A 16,714-nucleotide genomic window follows, 5' to 3' on the forward strand; every position below is an offset into this window, starting at 1 on the left:
CTGGCAGGCTATAGTCCATGGGGTTTCAGAAGTGTTGGGCATGACTGAGCCACTGAACACAATGAGCACAGTTAACTGATTCACTTTGCTGTACACTTGAAACTAACATGACAATGTAAATCTATACTGCAGTAAAAATTTTAAATAGATTAAAAATGTCTGACACTTTGCTTAGAGACAGAAATCTATCATGACATTCCCCATCCACCTTCTTCCAGAAAACATGCATGCATAGTGTGTAAATGACTGAAGGAGTAAAGATTTTCATACTTACCCCGTCACCATTAAGTTATTTCACGTCACCTGTTGACAGTTTATTTGAAGGTACTCATAACAATACACATGCTGAATAGGAATATGCTAGAGGAGACATGTGAATTCTGTTTTCTCAGGGAATCACATTCAGCTAGGAAATCCCTGAAAATGCTCAGAGAACTACTATATCACACAGAGCTCCCTCTGTGAGAGGCACTGTGCTATTTTACACTGAGAATATATATTCTTCTCTTGCTAGTTCAAATAAAGGAATGTCTTTTCTAAAGGGCTAAAGGAATAACATGGGAGAACAATTGATTAGGAGTAGTTCATATGATGAACTTGTTGGTCAGGAAAACGTATTTGGCACCAAATGTTATAGCTAGTTAATTCATGTATCCCACATATAATGAGTCAGTAGAATCAACAAACAATAGTGTCCATGGAGACTCACGCTTAAAAGTCACTAAGGAATGTTAATATAAGTTTTGGCAATCAACTTTCCACAAGGTAGCAGTGAGAACAGTGCCTTTGAGGACAAGAAAATGCGACAATAGCATTAGACACATTGTGATGTTGCAGGAAAAGTCAAATGATAAAATGTTTGATTTTTTTCACAGTGTCTAAAGAAATTAAATAGGCATAACAAGCCTTTATCCACTTTCTTTAAACAACTCATGGATACTATAAAAATATGAACATAAAAAGGAAAAAAATGACATAGTAATTACCAGCATAAATTATGTTATAAAAGTAGTGTCAGAGATTTTTCCCCTTAACCACAAGTACGTAACTAAATCTGTAAAAACTTGTAATCTACCATTTACATACAACCCATGGCAATTCTATTTAATTATAAACATATAATTTTTATATGAAATTTTGTTTTCAGAAATGAAAGACTACCTTTATGTGAATCCAGGGTAGACTGCACTTGTGATGACTCAGCAAAATAGCACCTGAGACACACTGTTAACTTCAGGGACAAAGTCTTATATTTATGGCACATGAAAGAGTTTAGCCAAATGATGAGCATTTCATACAGCTGGCCATACCTAGAAATCAGAAGGAATAGGGTGTATACTCCTGTGAGCTGACTCTGAATTATAGGTATACAATTTTGAGAGTTGTAACAAAATGTACTTTTTCAGGGAAGTTTGTAGGGAGATACATACAAGGCACAAGCTGGAATCAAGATTGCCGGGAAAAATATCAATAACCTCAGATATGCAGATGACACCACCCTTATGGCAGAAAGTGAAGAAGAACTAAAGAGCCTCTTAATGAAAGTGAAAGAGGAGAGTGAAAAAGTTGGCTTAAAGCTCAACATTCAGAAAACTAAGGTCATGGCATCTGGTCCCTTCACTTCATGGCAAATAGATGGGCAAACAGTGGAAAAAGTGGCTGACTTCATTTTTTCAGGCTCCAAAATCAGTGCAGATGGTGATTGCAGCCATGAAATTTAAAGACACTTACTCCTTGGAAGGAAAGTTATGACCAACCTAGACAGCATATTAAAAAACAGAGACATTACTTTGTCAACAAAGGTCCATTTAGTCAAGGCTATGGTTTTTCTGGTAGTCATGTATGGATATGAGAGTCGGACTGTAAAGAAAGCTGAATGCCGAAGAATTGGTGCTTTTGAACCGTGGTGTTGGAGAAGACTCTTGAGAGTCCCTTGGACTGCAAGGAGATCGAATCAGTCCATCCTAAAGGAGATCAGTCCTGGGTGTTCATTGGAAGGACTGATGATGAAGCTGAAATTCTAATACTTTGGCCACCTTATGTGAAAAGCTGACTCATTTGAAAAGACCCTGATGCTGGGAAAGATTGAGGGCAGGAGAAGGGGACGCTAGAGGATGAGATGGTTGGATGGCATCACTGACTCAATGGACATGAGTTTGGGTAAACTCTGGGAGTTGGTGATGGACAGGGAGGCCTGGCGTGCTGCGGTTCATAGGGTCGCTAAGAGTCGGACATGACTGAGAAACTGAACTGAACTGAATATATATATATGAAAGAAAAACACCTATCAATGTAATGATGAATGCACCTCTCAGTGTGATGATGAATGTCACCACCGCACAGATTATAATCATCTGTTCTATGAACCATTTGTCTGAGCTTGAGATCTTTAGGAGGGGACCTGCATCACACCCAAAATGATGAATGGCACTGGAGTCACAGAATTCTAGCTGGAGGCCCATACTGAGTAGTGTGATGACAATCATCAACCCAGAGATCCAGCAGCAGAGCACAAAGATGATGCAGACTCTACTGTTCATGAAGGGGTTTACAGATGGCCATGTAGTGGTCATAGGACATGACTGCCAGAAGGAAAAATGCTGTGACTCCAAAGAGTCCAGCAAAAAATATTTGACCAGTACAGGCATTAAGCCCCTGATGGCTCAGATGATAAAGCATCTGCCTGCAATGCAAGAGACCCAGGTTTGATCCCTGGGTTGGGAAGATCCCCTGAAGGAGAAAATGGCAGCCCACTCTACTATTCTTTCCTGGAGATCTCCATGAACAGAGGAGCCTGGTGGGCTACAGTCCATGGAGTCTCAAAGAGTTGGACATGATTGAACAAATTTCACTTCACTCTTCAGGTGTTACAAGTAATGGTATTGTCCCCACTTAATATGCTGTACAGGAATCTGGGAATACACACTGTTGAGAATGAGACTTCTAAGAAGGTAAAGTTTTTGAAGAAAAAATACATAAATGTTTTAAGATGAGAATCCATGAATGTGAGAATGATAATGGTCAGATTTCCAGTAACACTCATCACATACGTAAGAAATAAAAAGACAAAAATCAGAACTAGCAGCTGTGCGTCCTCTGTAAATCACAACAAGATGAATGTTGTTATGACTGTGTGATTTCTCATTACCAGCTTTGATGTTTTATGTGATCTACATGTAACAAAGTCAAAGAAAAGTTATTCAAACAGATGAAAAGAAAAAATAAGCAAAAAAAAAAAAAAAGAAGAAAAATCAGAGAAATGGGAAAGAGAAACAAGAGAGAAGATGAATATAATCAAAAGCTGATTCTTGGAGAGGATGTCTAATATTGATAAACTGTTATTGTGGTTGGCTTGGAAAAAAAGAGAAAAGGTGAAATTTATCAGCAATGTGAGATATGACATCATTGCAGTTTACACATATATAAAAACAGAAAAATATCATGTCTCTACAAAGTAGATTTGACAGCTTAAATTAATGAATCAATGCTACGAAAGATACAGTCTACCAAAGCTAATTCAAGATGAAGTATCTAACCTATATATCCCTATCTCTAATATTAAAGTAAACAGGTACATAAATCATCCAACAAGGAGAACTGCAGCCTCAGGTGATTTAATTGTATATTTCTATCAAACACTGAAAAACAGGAAAAAGCCTATATGATACAAGTCCTTTCATACAGTTGTTGAGAGCAAAAATCATAGTTATTATCTGATGTGACTGTCAATGTAAATAGTCAAGATATAAATGATAACTGTCATGAGAAGTAGAAGTGTAAAAGCAAAAAAGTTTTTTTTACATTCTACCCCCAGTGGTAATGACTTGGAAACTAAAAATATTGTTTGCAAGTCATTTGTGAAGTGTTCACTGTGTAGATTATCATTCACAGACCATGTACAAACTTGTAAGAGGCGATACAGTAAAAAGCACATTGTATAAATTACATAAATTAAAATTGAAGAGTAAGGTTATTCAATTGAATGCAGGAAAGGAGAAACAAAAGAATGAACAGCAATGGGAACAAATAGCAAGTAACAAAATGATAGGTCAAAGTCCAAACATAAATGATGATACACTGCCTATAAATGTTCAAAGCATACCACACTAATTATAAGAGATCATAAGAATGCATTAAAAAATTGCCTACCTGGATGTTGTATACAAGCACTTCATTTGTATATAAGATTTACTTATATATTCGAGGTTGTGTTTATGTGTGTGTGTGTTTACGTATAACATCTATTGTCCCCATCTTAACCAATTTATAAGATAGGCCTAGAGACTTCCTCATTTGCCACAGACCCAGAGACATTCATGATGACATTTAAGAACTGAAATGAATTTCTCACATTCTGTGAACTATCCAAATTAAAAAAAAAAAGCACACATTATATATATCTTACATATAACTATATGTTTATATAGAAATGCTTGTATGTATCCTTGGGAAATTTATAGGAGTTAGTTTTCCAAGTTTCGGAATATAACAATATTGATTTGAGAAATATACACATACTTACATTTTAGTCTGTCATTCAGGTTTCAGTTTTTGTTTTCTCCCCACGTAGTCTCACAATTAAACAAGAATTGTTAGTAATGACATAAATATAGTCTAGTGATTCTTTCTCACTTGCACTCAAAGACAGCAATGGAAATGCATAAACAGGCAATATCAATTTTTATATCCATATGTGTAGCATTTACTGTGAATGACAGTATGAGTCTAAACTTTAAAATGAACTATTTCTATATAATCTGAAGAGTTAGATAGAAGGAAAGACTAGTAAAAAGGCAAAAGAAAATCAGAAATTCTCTGATTGTTGAGAAGTTGATGTTCTGGTCCAACAATTTTTTAGCAGAGAATGGTTCCCTGAAAAGTTTCACTAAAGATATGATTGAGGATGCTTTCTTTATGTGGTCAACCTGTAACAGGTAAGGTAAACAAAGTTAGAAAAAACTGTCCTTGAAAAAAAAGAAAAAAGTGTCCTTGATGACTATGCTTAAAAATCACTAATGAATGTAAAATATGATAATATAGAAAAGCAAAACAAAAGCTAACAAATACACCTAGGAACTGGGACAGTCCTATGAGATAGGAGGTGCATTAATAATACCAAGGTAAGGAGGTATCTTCATGGTACTAAATCTTTGCAAATGATGATCCAGATCATACTTTTTCATGTTAATTCACATTTTTAATTGCTAATAATCATAGTTTTCAAATATTTATTGATAATTTATGCTTTGTTTATGAACAGGCTGTTATGGTCCTTTCACTGTTTTTAGACTAATATGACTCCTTATGCTTTTCTAAGTCATTTGTATACAAATTCAAGGATATCAATCTTTGCAAGTCTTATGTTGTAAATCCTATTTCACTATTTGTTATTTAACATTTAATACTATTGTGTTGGCCAAGAAGTTTTTTCAGTTTTTAAGCAAAAAATAAAGGATGCATTTTCATTTTCACTAAGAACTTCATTGAACAACATATTCACTGTTTTGTTTCACTACTTTCCACCATTTTTCAAGTAACTTCATAATTCTATCTTGCCAAAACTTTTGATACTTTTGAGCAAAGAGCTGTTCAAGGTGCCTTTTACAGTCTTCCAGGGAATTGGAATTTTATCCATTAGGAGGGTTGTGTAAAGACGGAAATAAATTCAGATCTGAAGGTGCAATATCCAGGGAATATATCAGATGAATCAGAACTTCCCAGCCATGCTGTAACAGGTTGTGCCTGATATTCAAGGAACCTGTAGTCTTCCATTATCCTGACGGAATATTATGGGTTTTCTGTTCACTAACTCCAGATACTTTTCATTGAGTGCTGCTTTTAGTTGGTCTAACTGGGAGCAGTACTTGTTGGAATTAATAGTTTGGTTTTTCAAAAGGAGCTCATAATAGGACTTCTTTTCAGTCTCACCATATACACAACATCACTTTCTTTGAAAACAGGACTTTGCTGTGGTTGGTGGTAGTTCATTTTGCTTGTCCTATGATCTGTTTCATTCCATATTATTCTACAGTATCCACTTTTCATCATCTGCCACAATTTGTTTTAATTTTCATTATTTTTAAGTAGAGAATTACATGTGGAAATCTAGTCAGAAGTTTTTTCTCTCTTAACTTATGTGCAACCCAAACATTAAAATGATTAACATAACCAATATGGACTTCCCTAGCGGCTCAAATGGTGAAGAATCCACCTATAGTGCGGGCAGGAGACCTGGGTTCGATCCCTGGGTTGGGAAGATCCCCAGGAGAAGGGAATGGCAACCCACTCCAGTATTCTTGCCTGGAGAATCCCCATGGACTGAGGAGCCTGGCAGGTTACAGTACCTAGGATCACAAAATGTCAGACACAACTGAATGACTTTTACTTCGCTTCAACATAACCAAGCTGTTGCAAATGATTTTCAGTGCTTGATTTGGATGTTTTGAGTATGTCAGCTCTCTCCTGTTGGTGTAACATTCATTGCTCTCCATTATTGTCTTTATTTGACTGCTGTCAACTTCACTGGTCTACTTGACTGTGGAATGTCATCCAGTGAGAAATCTCCAGCACAAAACTCTGCAAACCACTTTTGACACCTTCAGTCAGTCACAGAACCTTCTTCATACACTGCACACATTTTTTTGTGTGTGTGCTTCGGTTGCATTTTTACCTTTCTTGATGTAATAAAAGATAATGTGCTGAAAATGTTGGTTTTTTCTTCCATCTTCAGTATTAAAGTGCCTCACAAAAATTCATCAATTATGTTTTCTGTTTTTTAAAATCTAAATTAATCAGTTCTAATGAGGTGGATGAAACTGGAGCCAATTATACAGAGTGAAGTAAGCCAGAAAGAAATTTATCAATTAAAAATTTTTTTAAAATATAAATTTATTAATTTTAATTGGAGGTTAATTATTTTACAATATTGTATTGGTTTTGCCATACATCAACATGATCTGCCACAGGTATACACATGTTCCCCATCCTGAAACCCCTTCCTCCTCCCTCCCCGTACCATACCTCTGGGTCATCCCAGTGCACCAGCCCCAAGCATCCAGTATCATGCATCGAACCAAAAAAAAAAAAATTCATCAATTTTGATGTTTTTTTTAAAATGCACATTGATATAATAGCTGTCACAATACAATCTAAAAAAAAATGTTTTGAATGATGTTAAAGATAACTAAGCATTAGTAGAGTCCGCTCACAGAAAAAAACAATTGAATGTTTTGGCCAAACCAGTACTTACGGTGCTGGTGGTATCCTGGAAATTTGCTTGAATTGTAGTAAAATATGCTTCCTTTTGTTTTATTGTTTCTGAATCTTTTGCCATTATGGCTTTACTGATTCTGATGTTGTCATACATTTGCTTACATTTTGTTCCTCTTATTTTATTATTTATTTTCTTTACATTAATATCTGCATCCAACATGCAGAAGTCAACAAAATAAGGTGGTATCAAAAGAAAATATATAGAAAAAGTCCATAGTGAGGTTGGAGGGACAAACACTAGATGAGCATGGTATCATGGAAAACAAATGTGAAAGGTTTCATGTGCCATGAGGTTTGGAAATGTTGATTAAAATTTTTTTCATTCTTTATATGTGAGTAATTTGGTATTATAATTTTATAGTTTCCCCTCTTCATTATAAATTCATATACACATTACTAGCCATACCATTATGTATATTAGTAATGGTGTTACTATGAATTCTTAGGTGTTATGATTCTTTGTTTCTAAGGTAATTTTTTTCCAGCATTCACTAGTTTGCAAATTTGATCTTTAAGAAGTCTTCTGTGTCATCTTGGAATTTCCCACTCAGTGCTGGAGCATAGTAGTGTTGTCAATCATTCAAAAGACAAAGCTGGGAAAAAAACATGTTAAGAAATTGTTAGTTTACACTACTGCTTCTAATTTTAATTCAGCACCACTGAATTATTTTCTCATCATATTTGATTTTCTCAGTCAGTCTGTCAGTCAGTTCAGTTGCTCAGTCATGTCAGACTCTTTGTGACCCCATGAATCACAGCACGCCAGGCCTCCCTCTCCTTCACCAACTCCTGCAGTTCACTCAGACTCACGTCCATCGAGTCAGTGATGCCATCCAGCCATCTCATCCTCTGTCGCCCCCTTCTCCTCTTGCCCCCAATCCCTCCCACCATCAGAGTCTTTTCCAATGAGTCAACTCTGCATGAGGTGGACAAAGTACTGGAGTTTTAGCTTTAGCATCATTCCACCCCTTATCCCTTCAGTGAAATTCCTAGGTCTCAACATTAGTATATTTACTAGTTTACCCAATGCTAAAATTCAGACAAGGTGAAATCAGAATTACTCAGTCAGTACTATCAGTGATAAAACACAAACTATATTAAGTTAAAGCTATGAGTTTTTTTTTTTAAAATAAATAAAGCTATGTTTGTAATCCTTTTACCGTTTAGACTGCCCCACAGAGGGACCTTGATCAGAGCATGATATTTTAAAAAGTCACACACTAAATTATTTTTATTCCTTTATTTGCTTTTAACTCCTTGTGGTTCTTTTATTCACAGCATAATACTGTTATTTCATTTGATTTTTTAATCAAATTCAGTGTTATTGTTTCTTATAATATGATACTTTAAACTTTACATAAAATAATGATATGGTTGAAAAATCCAAGTTTTGTTCAAAAGGGAGCAACCACTTTCTTGACAAAATATTTGCATGTATGACGACAATGGCAAACTGGCATTTGCAATTTACCTCTACAAGGATTAAATCATGAGCCACTGCAGCTGCTGAACTTCAACACCCCTGAAAGGACTTCAGGGTAAAGATCAGGAATCAGGCACCCTGTGCTCTTAAAAAAAACCTGATAGAACAGGCCTTCAGATAGATATTTTCAAAAGATTTTATGAGCCCATTTTTTCGCATCTCCTTGTATCTAGACAGCACTAAAATCATTATTGGTGACATCTGTTCCTTGTGACTAGCAGCAAGCCTTGCCCAAAATGTGTGCTTGACTGCAGGTATCACCCTTCACTAAAATCATATATAATGATGACCTTCATCCCTACCTCTCTGGAGCTGTTTCTCAGAGCTATCTGAAATTTTGTCTGCAGAGTTGTCCTCATTTTGCCTCAGGTAAAACTTAATTCACAACTCTTATGTGCATTTTTTTTTCAGTTGACAGTGTTATAAAAATGTCAATCTTTTTATCATATATTTATTCACTCAAAAAAAGTTAAGCATCCAAATTCTGGGTATGGTTTAAGCCATCAGATTATCTATCTACCTACCTATCTGTCTATCATCATATCTAGCTATAGTCTGCTTGTCAGCTAACCATTCATTTACTTAATTGGAAGTATTGCATAATGGGTAACAAGCTACATTTTGGAATCATGAATCTGATTGCAATCATGTCTCCATGGTTTTTAAACTTTGTCATGAGTGTGAATTAGTGAAATGACTTCCCTAAGTATTAGTTTTTACAAAAGCAAAGGTCATAAATATGTGTAATTTGCCTATTGCTGACTAATTTAAATACTGTAAATACAAAAATTAGCAGTGTTTCATGCATACTAAATTTTCAACAAAAGGTGGACATTATAATAATTAGTAATATTTCAGAAAGCTTGAATGTAGGTGCACATCCTCAAATCACAAAATAAAATATCCATTCTCAAATCATAGTAATATACAGAAGTTCTAATTTTTTAATATTGAATAAAGTTGTTTTTTAAAAAAACAGTAATAGTATTAGTGGTAGGTAGCAACATGCTGATCTTCTAGTGATAATTCACATTTTGGAAAAAATAAAAACCTCAAGAGGATTTATCCTGGTATCTTGGCACATCTGCTGGTTTGCAGAGTATACATGATTGTTTTGAAATGTCTTTTTTAATACGATGAGTCTGACAATACTTCATATCAGCATGCTTGAAGCAATAAGCTTATTTTTAATTAAATGATAAAGACAAGGGATAAATGGTGTCTGGTGTGGTTTTCTGAGTGTTATTTCATTTTTTCTACTTTCACTTAGAGACACTATCCCCCTGGGTTTCTTGTAGAGAAGCACTCACTCCTTTTAAATAATTTCAACCTGGCAGATATTTCCCAAGTACCAAACTAGCTAGTCATCTCAGCTGTGATAATCATTATGGATGTTGGTATGGTGGGATTGGTTGAACAGATATACATTTTCTAGTAACAGAAAGAAGTTTACTAGAAATTTTATTATTCAAGACATACATTCAGTATAATGTGATAGTGAAGAAAGTTCCATTACTAATATAGTCACACTTTACTCTCTGATTGGAATTAATATGAGAATTTATTTAATATTATTTTCCAGTCTACAAAATTAAATATTATTTTCCAGTAAATATGTTTGACTCTATTATGGTTGATGTTTATTTACATAGTCTAGAGAAAAAAATGGATACCAACATATTCTACTAATGGCAGTAAGTAGTGTCTTACTTTTCTTTCAAATATTTAAGAATAATTATTGCTACCACATAAATAACATACAAATAAATAACAGCGATTTAAAGGTGATATTAATTCTCATTGAATAAAGCATTGATTATTTCTCATCTATTTATGAATCTGTAAATGCAAGAACATGAAGCTTGAGATATGTGTTTGTACTTACATTTCCAGTACTTCATGGTTTACACCAGACACTGCTGTGTGGGAATGTGGAGGGAATGATGATTATTCTACTGCTCTAGACAAAGAGAACCTTGGCAACTCTAGATGTCAATCAAACATTACAAGGTTGGGGGATGTTTTTCTTGGAGAGTTTATTTCACATGTTTTAATACATTTTTGAAAAAACAGAAAAATTAACCCCCCGAGGAGTACTAATTCTGACCAACACTTTGATATATGACAATTTATCACTATAAGTATGGATTTTCAAATCTGCCCTGGTTGCAGAACAAATATCTGCTTCTTGATTTTGAAATTACTCTGATACCAACAATTAACATACTAGAAAGTTCAATATATTTTTCAGGAAAAAGTAGAAATTAGTGAAAGACAATAAACAGGGCCAAATGAAGACCAGATCAAGGAAGGAGTTTTAGATTCATCTATGGTTCTCTAAGGAGAAGGCAATGGCACCCCACTCCAGTACTCTTCCCTGGCAAATTCCATGGATGGAGAAGCCTCGTAGGCTGCATCCCATGGGGTTGCCTGGAGTCGGACACGACTGAGCGACTTCACTTTCACGTTTCACTTTCATACACTGGAGAAGGAAATGGCAACCCACCCAGTGTTCTTGCCTGGAGAATCCCATGGACGGAGGAGCCGGGTGGGCTGCCGTCTCTGGGGCCGCACAGAGTTGGACACGACTGAAGTAACTTAGCAGTAGCAGCAGCATGGTTCTCTAAGAGCTGCCTTTTCCATTAACAGCCTGGAGCTAATTCATTGGAGTATTAATCTAAGAGGAGAATATGCTAATATACATGAAATGAAAACAAAGATTTGCTAATGATTAGAAATAAAATTATTTATCTAAATAATGTGAGGTTTGTGAATTTCTACGTGAGGTTACAGGCTAAGTCATGTAGAAGGAAAAATATTATATATTCAATAAGAAAAAGAAGAAAAGTTTCAGAACAGGAAAAAATATTGATTGGCAAAATAATTGCTGAGAAGGAAGGTAATTTACATTATTTTATTTTAAAATGAGGAAAACATTGTATACTCTATGATGTATTTTCCTTTTTTCAGTGCTTATATACTGTTTATTTTGAAATAGTCTACCTATTTCACAAATGGTTGACAAAGATTTATTCAGAGTAAGAGGAAAATGAAGTGCATCATTGGGTATATTTTAGTTAAAAATATGCCTCTAAATTATATAACCAATTGGTACTCTGATTTCACTAAAATCCTTTTGCTTTTATAAAAAATTAGAGAATAAAAATATGTTTTATTGAAAGATTTCCTTTTTATGAAAAACATATATGCACTCTAATTTAATATCTGATTAAAAGATAATTTAATGGCATGTGATGTAACTCTGAATATGTGTAACTGGGTGGAGATTGTGATTGTCTTTTCTGTTTTCTCTTTTATTGTTTGGTCTCCATTACATGTGGCAAAATGTTGAAGTTCTAAATGCATTGTTAATTTTTTGTAAATGTGATTATATCTGCCTTATATTCATTTTCAAGTTTTCCTAGATTCGACTAGTATTTATTTTGCTGTGGTTCTACACACTTATGTTCTCTTTTTCTCTTGTTGTCCTTTCTATGCCTTCATCAGTAGTTCCTAGAGAAGTCTCTTCTCTAGGTGACTAATTGGGATTGAATCAAATGTCCCTTTAATATGAAATCTAAAGTATCAGAATTTAACTGTAGGTTTTCATTCAGTTCACTGGAATAATTTTATTTTGATGAAGTTAATTAAAAATGAATAAATTATTTTTGAAATCTGAACCAAGGATTTATTTAATTTATTTAACAATGGACAAATTGGAATCAGTTGTAATTGACTACTACTACTACTACTAAGTCGCTTGAGTTGTGTCTGACTCTGTGTGACCCCACAGACGACAGCCCACCAGGCTCCCCCGTCCCTGGGATTCTCCAGGCAAGAACACTGGAGTGGGTTGCTATTTCCTTCTCCAATGCATGAAAGTGAAAAGTGAAAGTCAAGTCGCTCAGTCGTGTTCGACTCTTAGCGACCCCATGGACTTCAGCCTACCAGGCTCCTCCGCCCATGGGATTTTCCAGGCAAGAGTACTGGAGTGGGGTGCCATTGACTGGGAATTTGTAAACAAGGGTGAAAAATATCAACTGTTATGGATATTATAGGTCAATTTCCAAAACTGAGTTGACTTTGGTAATAATAGTATTTGCAGCACAGTTCTAGAGCATATCTTCAAACTCCGGCAAATGGGTGTGTTTGTGCACATGTATCTTTAATATATCATATCTTAAAGATAAATCTATTCCTGTAGTTTCTTATTTTTATACTTTTTTATTACTAGAAGTTGTTTGAAATCACAGAGGAGAAATGAAGAACCGTACAAGGCACACAGAGTTTATCCTTCTGGGACTGACATATGATTCCCAGTTACAGATCTTAATTTTTTTGTTTCTGCTTCTAAATTACACGTTGAGCATGATCGGAAACTTAACCATCATTGCCCTCACTCTGGTGGATTCCCATCTCAAGACCCCAATGTATTTCTTCCTCCGTAATTTCTCTTTCCTGGAAATTTCATTCACAAGTGCTTGCATCCCCAGATTCCTAATCACCACTGTAAACAGAGAAAAGACCATTTCTTATATTGGTTGCATGTCTCAGTTATTTTTTTACATATTCTTGGGAGTTACAGAATTTTTCCTTCTGACGGCTATGTCCTACGACCGCTATGTTGCCATTTGCAAGCCTTTGCATTATACATCCATCATGAGCAGCACAATCTGTCATCAGCTGGTACTCAGTTCTTGGGTAACTGGATTCTTGGTTATTTTCCCTCCACTGATTTTGGTTCTTCACCTGGATTTCTGTGATTCAAATGTCATTGATCATTTCATTTGTGATATTTCTCCTATCCTACAACTTTCTTGCTCAGATACACATTTACTAGAAATGATTGAATTTTTATTAGCTGTGATAATCCTCATGGTCACATTGCTATTGGTAATTCTTTCTTACTCTTACATCATCAAGACAATTCTAAAATTCCCTTCAGCCCAACAAAAGAAAAAAGCCTTTTCTACCTGCTCTTCTCACATGATTGTTGTAACCATCACTTATGGTAGTTGTATATTCATCTACATAAAGCCCTCAGCAAATGAAAGGATCACTTTAAACAAAGGAGTGGCTGTATTAAATACTTCAGTTGCCCCTTTGTTGAACCCATTCATTTATACTCTGAGGAACCAGCAAGTTAAACAAGCCTTCAGAGATGTATTTAGAAAGATATTTGCTGCTTCATACAAGTAATACTGTTTACTGAAATAATCAACATGAAAGCATAAAGCATTGAACAAAAGCTCTTTTGATGCTTCTAGTACAAGAATTGATCTCTAATATTTAATTTATTATATCACTTGTGCTTACCTGAGCTTAGAAACTGTTTCCATTCTATATATCTGAAGTTAACTTTCTGTTCTCTAAAATGAAGTATTCCTATGTTAGAAACATAAAATTGCAAAATTTATTTTCTCTAATAGCATTTTAGAATAAAATGAATGGAAGGATTTGGTTGTATTATGGAATATAAGTTTTTGGAGTATTGTATTTTTTAAGTAATTTAAATGAATGTTCCATGATTCATTTAAAAGCCATAGTTTTAAAAATTCTTGGATGAAACTGGAGCCAATTATACAGAGTGAAGTAAGCCAGAAAGAAAAACACCAATACAGTATACTAACACATATATATGGAATTTAGGAAGATGGCAATGACGACCCTGTATGCAAGACAGGAAAAAAGACACAGATGTGTATAACGGACTTTTGGACTCAGAGGGAGAGGGAGAGGGTGGGATGATTTGGGAGAATGGGAATTCTAACATGTATACTATCATATAAGAATTGAATCGCCAGTCCATGTCTGACGTAGGGTGCAGCATGCTTGGGGCTGGAGCATGGGGATGACCCAGAGAGATGTTGTGGGGAGGGAGGTGGGAGGGGGGGTCATGGTTGGGAACGCATGTAAGAATTAAAGATTTTAAAATTTAAAAAAAAAAAGCCATAGTTTTAAAAATTCTTAAACTAAATTATTAAATATGCTTAAGAAGCAAAACCAATACAATATTGTAAAGTAATTAACCTCCAATTAAAATAAATTTACATTTGAAAAATAAAAAAAGAAGCTCCAAGAGACCTTATTCTTTAAAAGTGTAATGTAGAGTATTATTTTGTAAAGTGTTTTTCTAATCAATTTTAAAATTTTTGTCAGCTTAGTAAACAAGAATGATTTCCTATTTTTAAACTGAAGCATGGTTGATTTATAATGTATTAGTTTCAGGTGTACCACAAAATGATGAAGTTACATATGTTCTTTTTTTCAGCCTCTTTCCCTTGTAGGTTATTTTAAAGTATTGCACACAGTTTCCTGTGCTGTTCAATAGGTCATTGTTGGTTATATATTTTTATTATAGTAGTTGCATATATTATCACAAACTGCTAATTTACCCCTCCATTTCTCTTTGGTTACTATAAGTTTGTTTTTTGTGTCTGTGAGTTTATTTCTGTTTTGTAAGTAAGTTAATTTGTATCATTTTTTCAAAATCTGCATATAAGCAATTGTGGGTCATGACTGCATGCTCAGTTGTGTCTGACTCTCTGTGCCTCTGTGGACTGTAGCCCACCAGGCTCCTCTGTGCACTCGATTTTCAAGCAAGAATACTGCAGCGTGTTGTCATTTCCTACTCTAGGACATTTTCCTGAACTGGGAAATCAAACCTGCATCTCCTCTGTCTCCTGCGTTGCAGGTAGATTTTTACCACTTGAGCCAAGTCATATGATGCTTGTCTTTCTCTGTCTGGCTTACTTCACTCCTTGTGATAATCCCTAGGTCCATTCATGCTGCTGCAAATGGTATTATTTCATTCTTTCTTGATGGTTGAATAATATTTCATTGTATGTATATGTACCACACTTTTTTAAATCTAGTCATTTGCTGATGAGCGTTTAGTTTGCTTCCATGTAAGGGCTGTTGTAAATAGTGTTGAAATGAATTTTGGGGTGCATGTGTCTTTTCAAATTTTAGTTTACTCTGGGTGTGTCCCCAGAAGTAGGATTGCTGATCCATACATTAGTTCCATTTTTAGTTTTTTAGAAACCTTCATACTGTTTTTCATTGACTGCATCAACTTACATTTCCATCAACAACGTAGGAGTGTTCTCTTCTCTCCACACCCTCTCCAGCATTTATTGTTTGTAGATATTTTGATGATGGCCATAGTGACTAGTATGAGGTGGTAGCTCGTTGTAGTTTTGATTTGTATCTATTAATCAGTATTTTCAACATCTTTTCATGTGCCTTTTAGCCACCTGTATGTCTTCTTTGGATTAATATCTATTTAGAACTTCTGCCCATTTTCTGACTGGGTTGTTTGTTTCTTAGATAGTGAGCTGTGTGACCTATTTATATATTTTTGGAAATTAATCCTTTGTTAGTCACATTATTTGCAAATATTTCCTCCCATTCTACTGGCTTTCTTTTCCTTGTCTCTATTGTTTCCTTTGCTGTGCAAATCTTCTAAGTTTATCTGGATCCCGTTTGTTTATTTCTGTTTTAATTTCCATTACCATTACTATTTCCATTCCATTACCATTTAATTTCCATTCCCATAAAGTAGGCCTGCTGCCCAGGTCCACCAGGGCTGACCTGGTGCCTGTGTCTGCAGGTGTGTGCCTGGAGCTTGGGTCCACTGGGGCAGGTCTGACATTTGAATTCATTATGGCAATCCTGGCACTCAGGTGCCCAAGGAGGATCTGGTACAGGATGGAGCATGAGCCTGAGTCTGCAAGAGGTGGTGGGATGCTGTGTTGAGCCTGATGCCCAGGGACGGACCTGCTCTGGAGCCTGTGGGGACCAGCCTGGTGTTGGGGTCCACTAGGGTGGTCTGGCACCTGTGTCTCTGGAAGCATGCCTGGTCTTAAACTGTGGTATTGGTTCTGGAGCCTGGGTACATGGGGGTGGACCTTCAGCCTAAGTCTGTGGGGAACATTACACCAGGGCAAATCTGGATCT

The 16,714-nt window shown here is 35.4% G+C and overlaps 1 protein-coding gene and 1 pseudogene across 1 annotated transcript; one reads left to right on the forward strand and one right to left on the reverse strand.

Annotated features, from left to right (window-relative positions):
- Positions 1–731: 731 nt before the first annotated feature.
- Positions 732–3,145, reverse strand: LOC138435204 (olfactory receptor 6C2-like; annotated as a pseudogene).
- A 9,870-nt stretch (positions 3,146–13,015) lies between these two features.
- On the forward strand, positions 13,016–13,954 carry OR6C70 (olfactory receptor family 6 subfamily C member 70). Its single transcript, XM_069586443.1, has one exon. It carries the CDS (start codon positions 13,016–13,018, stop codon positions 13,952–13,954), a length of 939 nt encoding a protein of 312 aa, XP_069442544.1.
- The last annotated feature ends 2,760 nt before the right edge of the window (positions 13,955–16,714 follow it).

Source organism: Ovis canadensis, chromosome 3 (assembly GCF_042477335.2).
Source record: "Ovis canadensis isolate MfBH-ARS-UI-01 breed Bighorn chromosome 3, ARS-UI_OviCan_v2, whole genome shotgun sequence".
In the NCBI taxonomy this organism is placed as follows: domain Eukaryota; kingdom Metazoa; phylum Chordata; class Mammalia; order Artiodactyla; family Bovidae; genus Ovis; species Ovis canadensis.

Bases quoted from the DNA above. Each gene is read 5' to 3' on its own strand.
- OR6C70 (XM_069586443.1), top strand. From the start codon at position 13,016: ATGAAGAACCGTACAAGGCACACAGAGTTTATCCTTCTGGGACTGACA.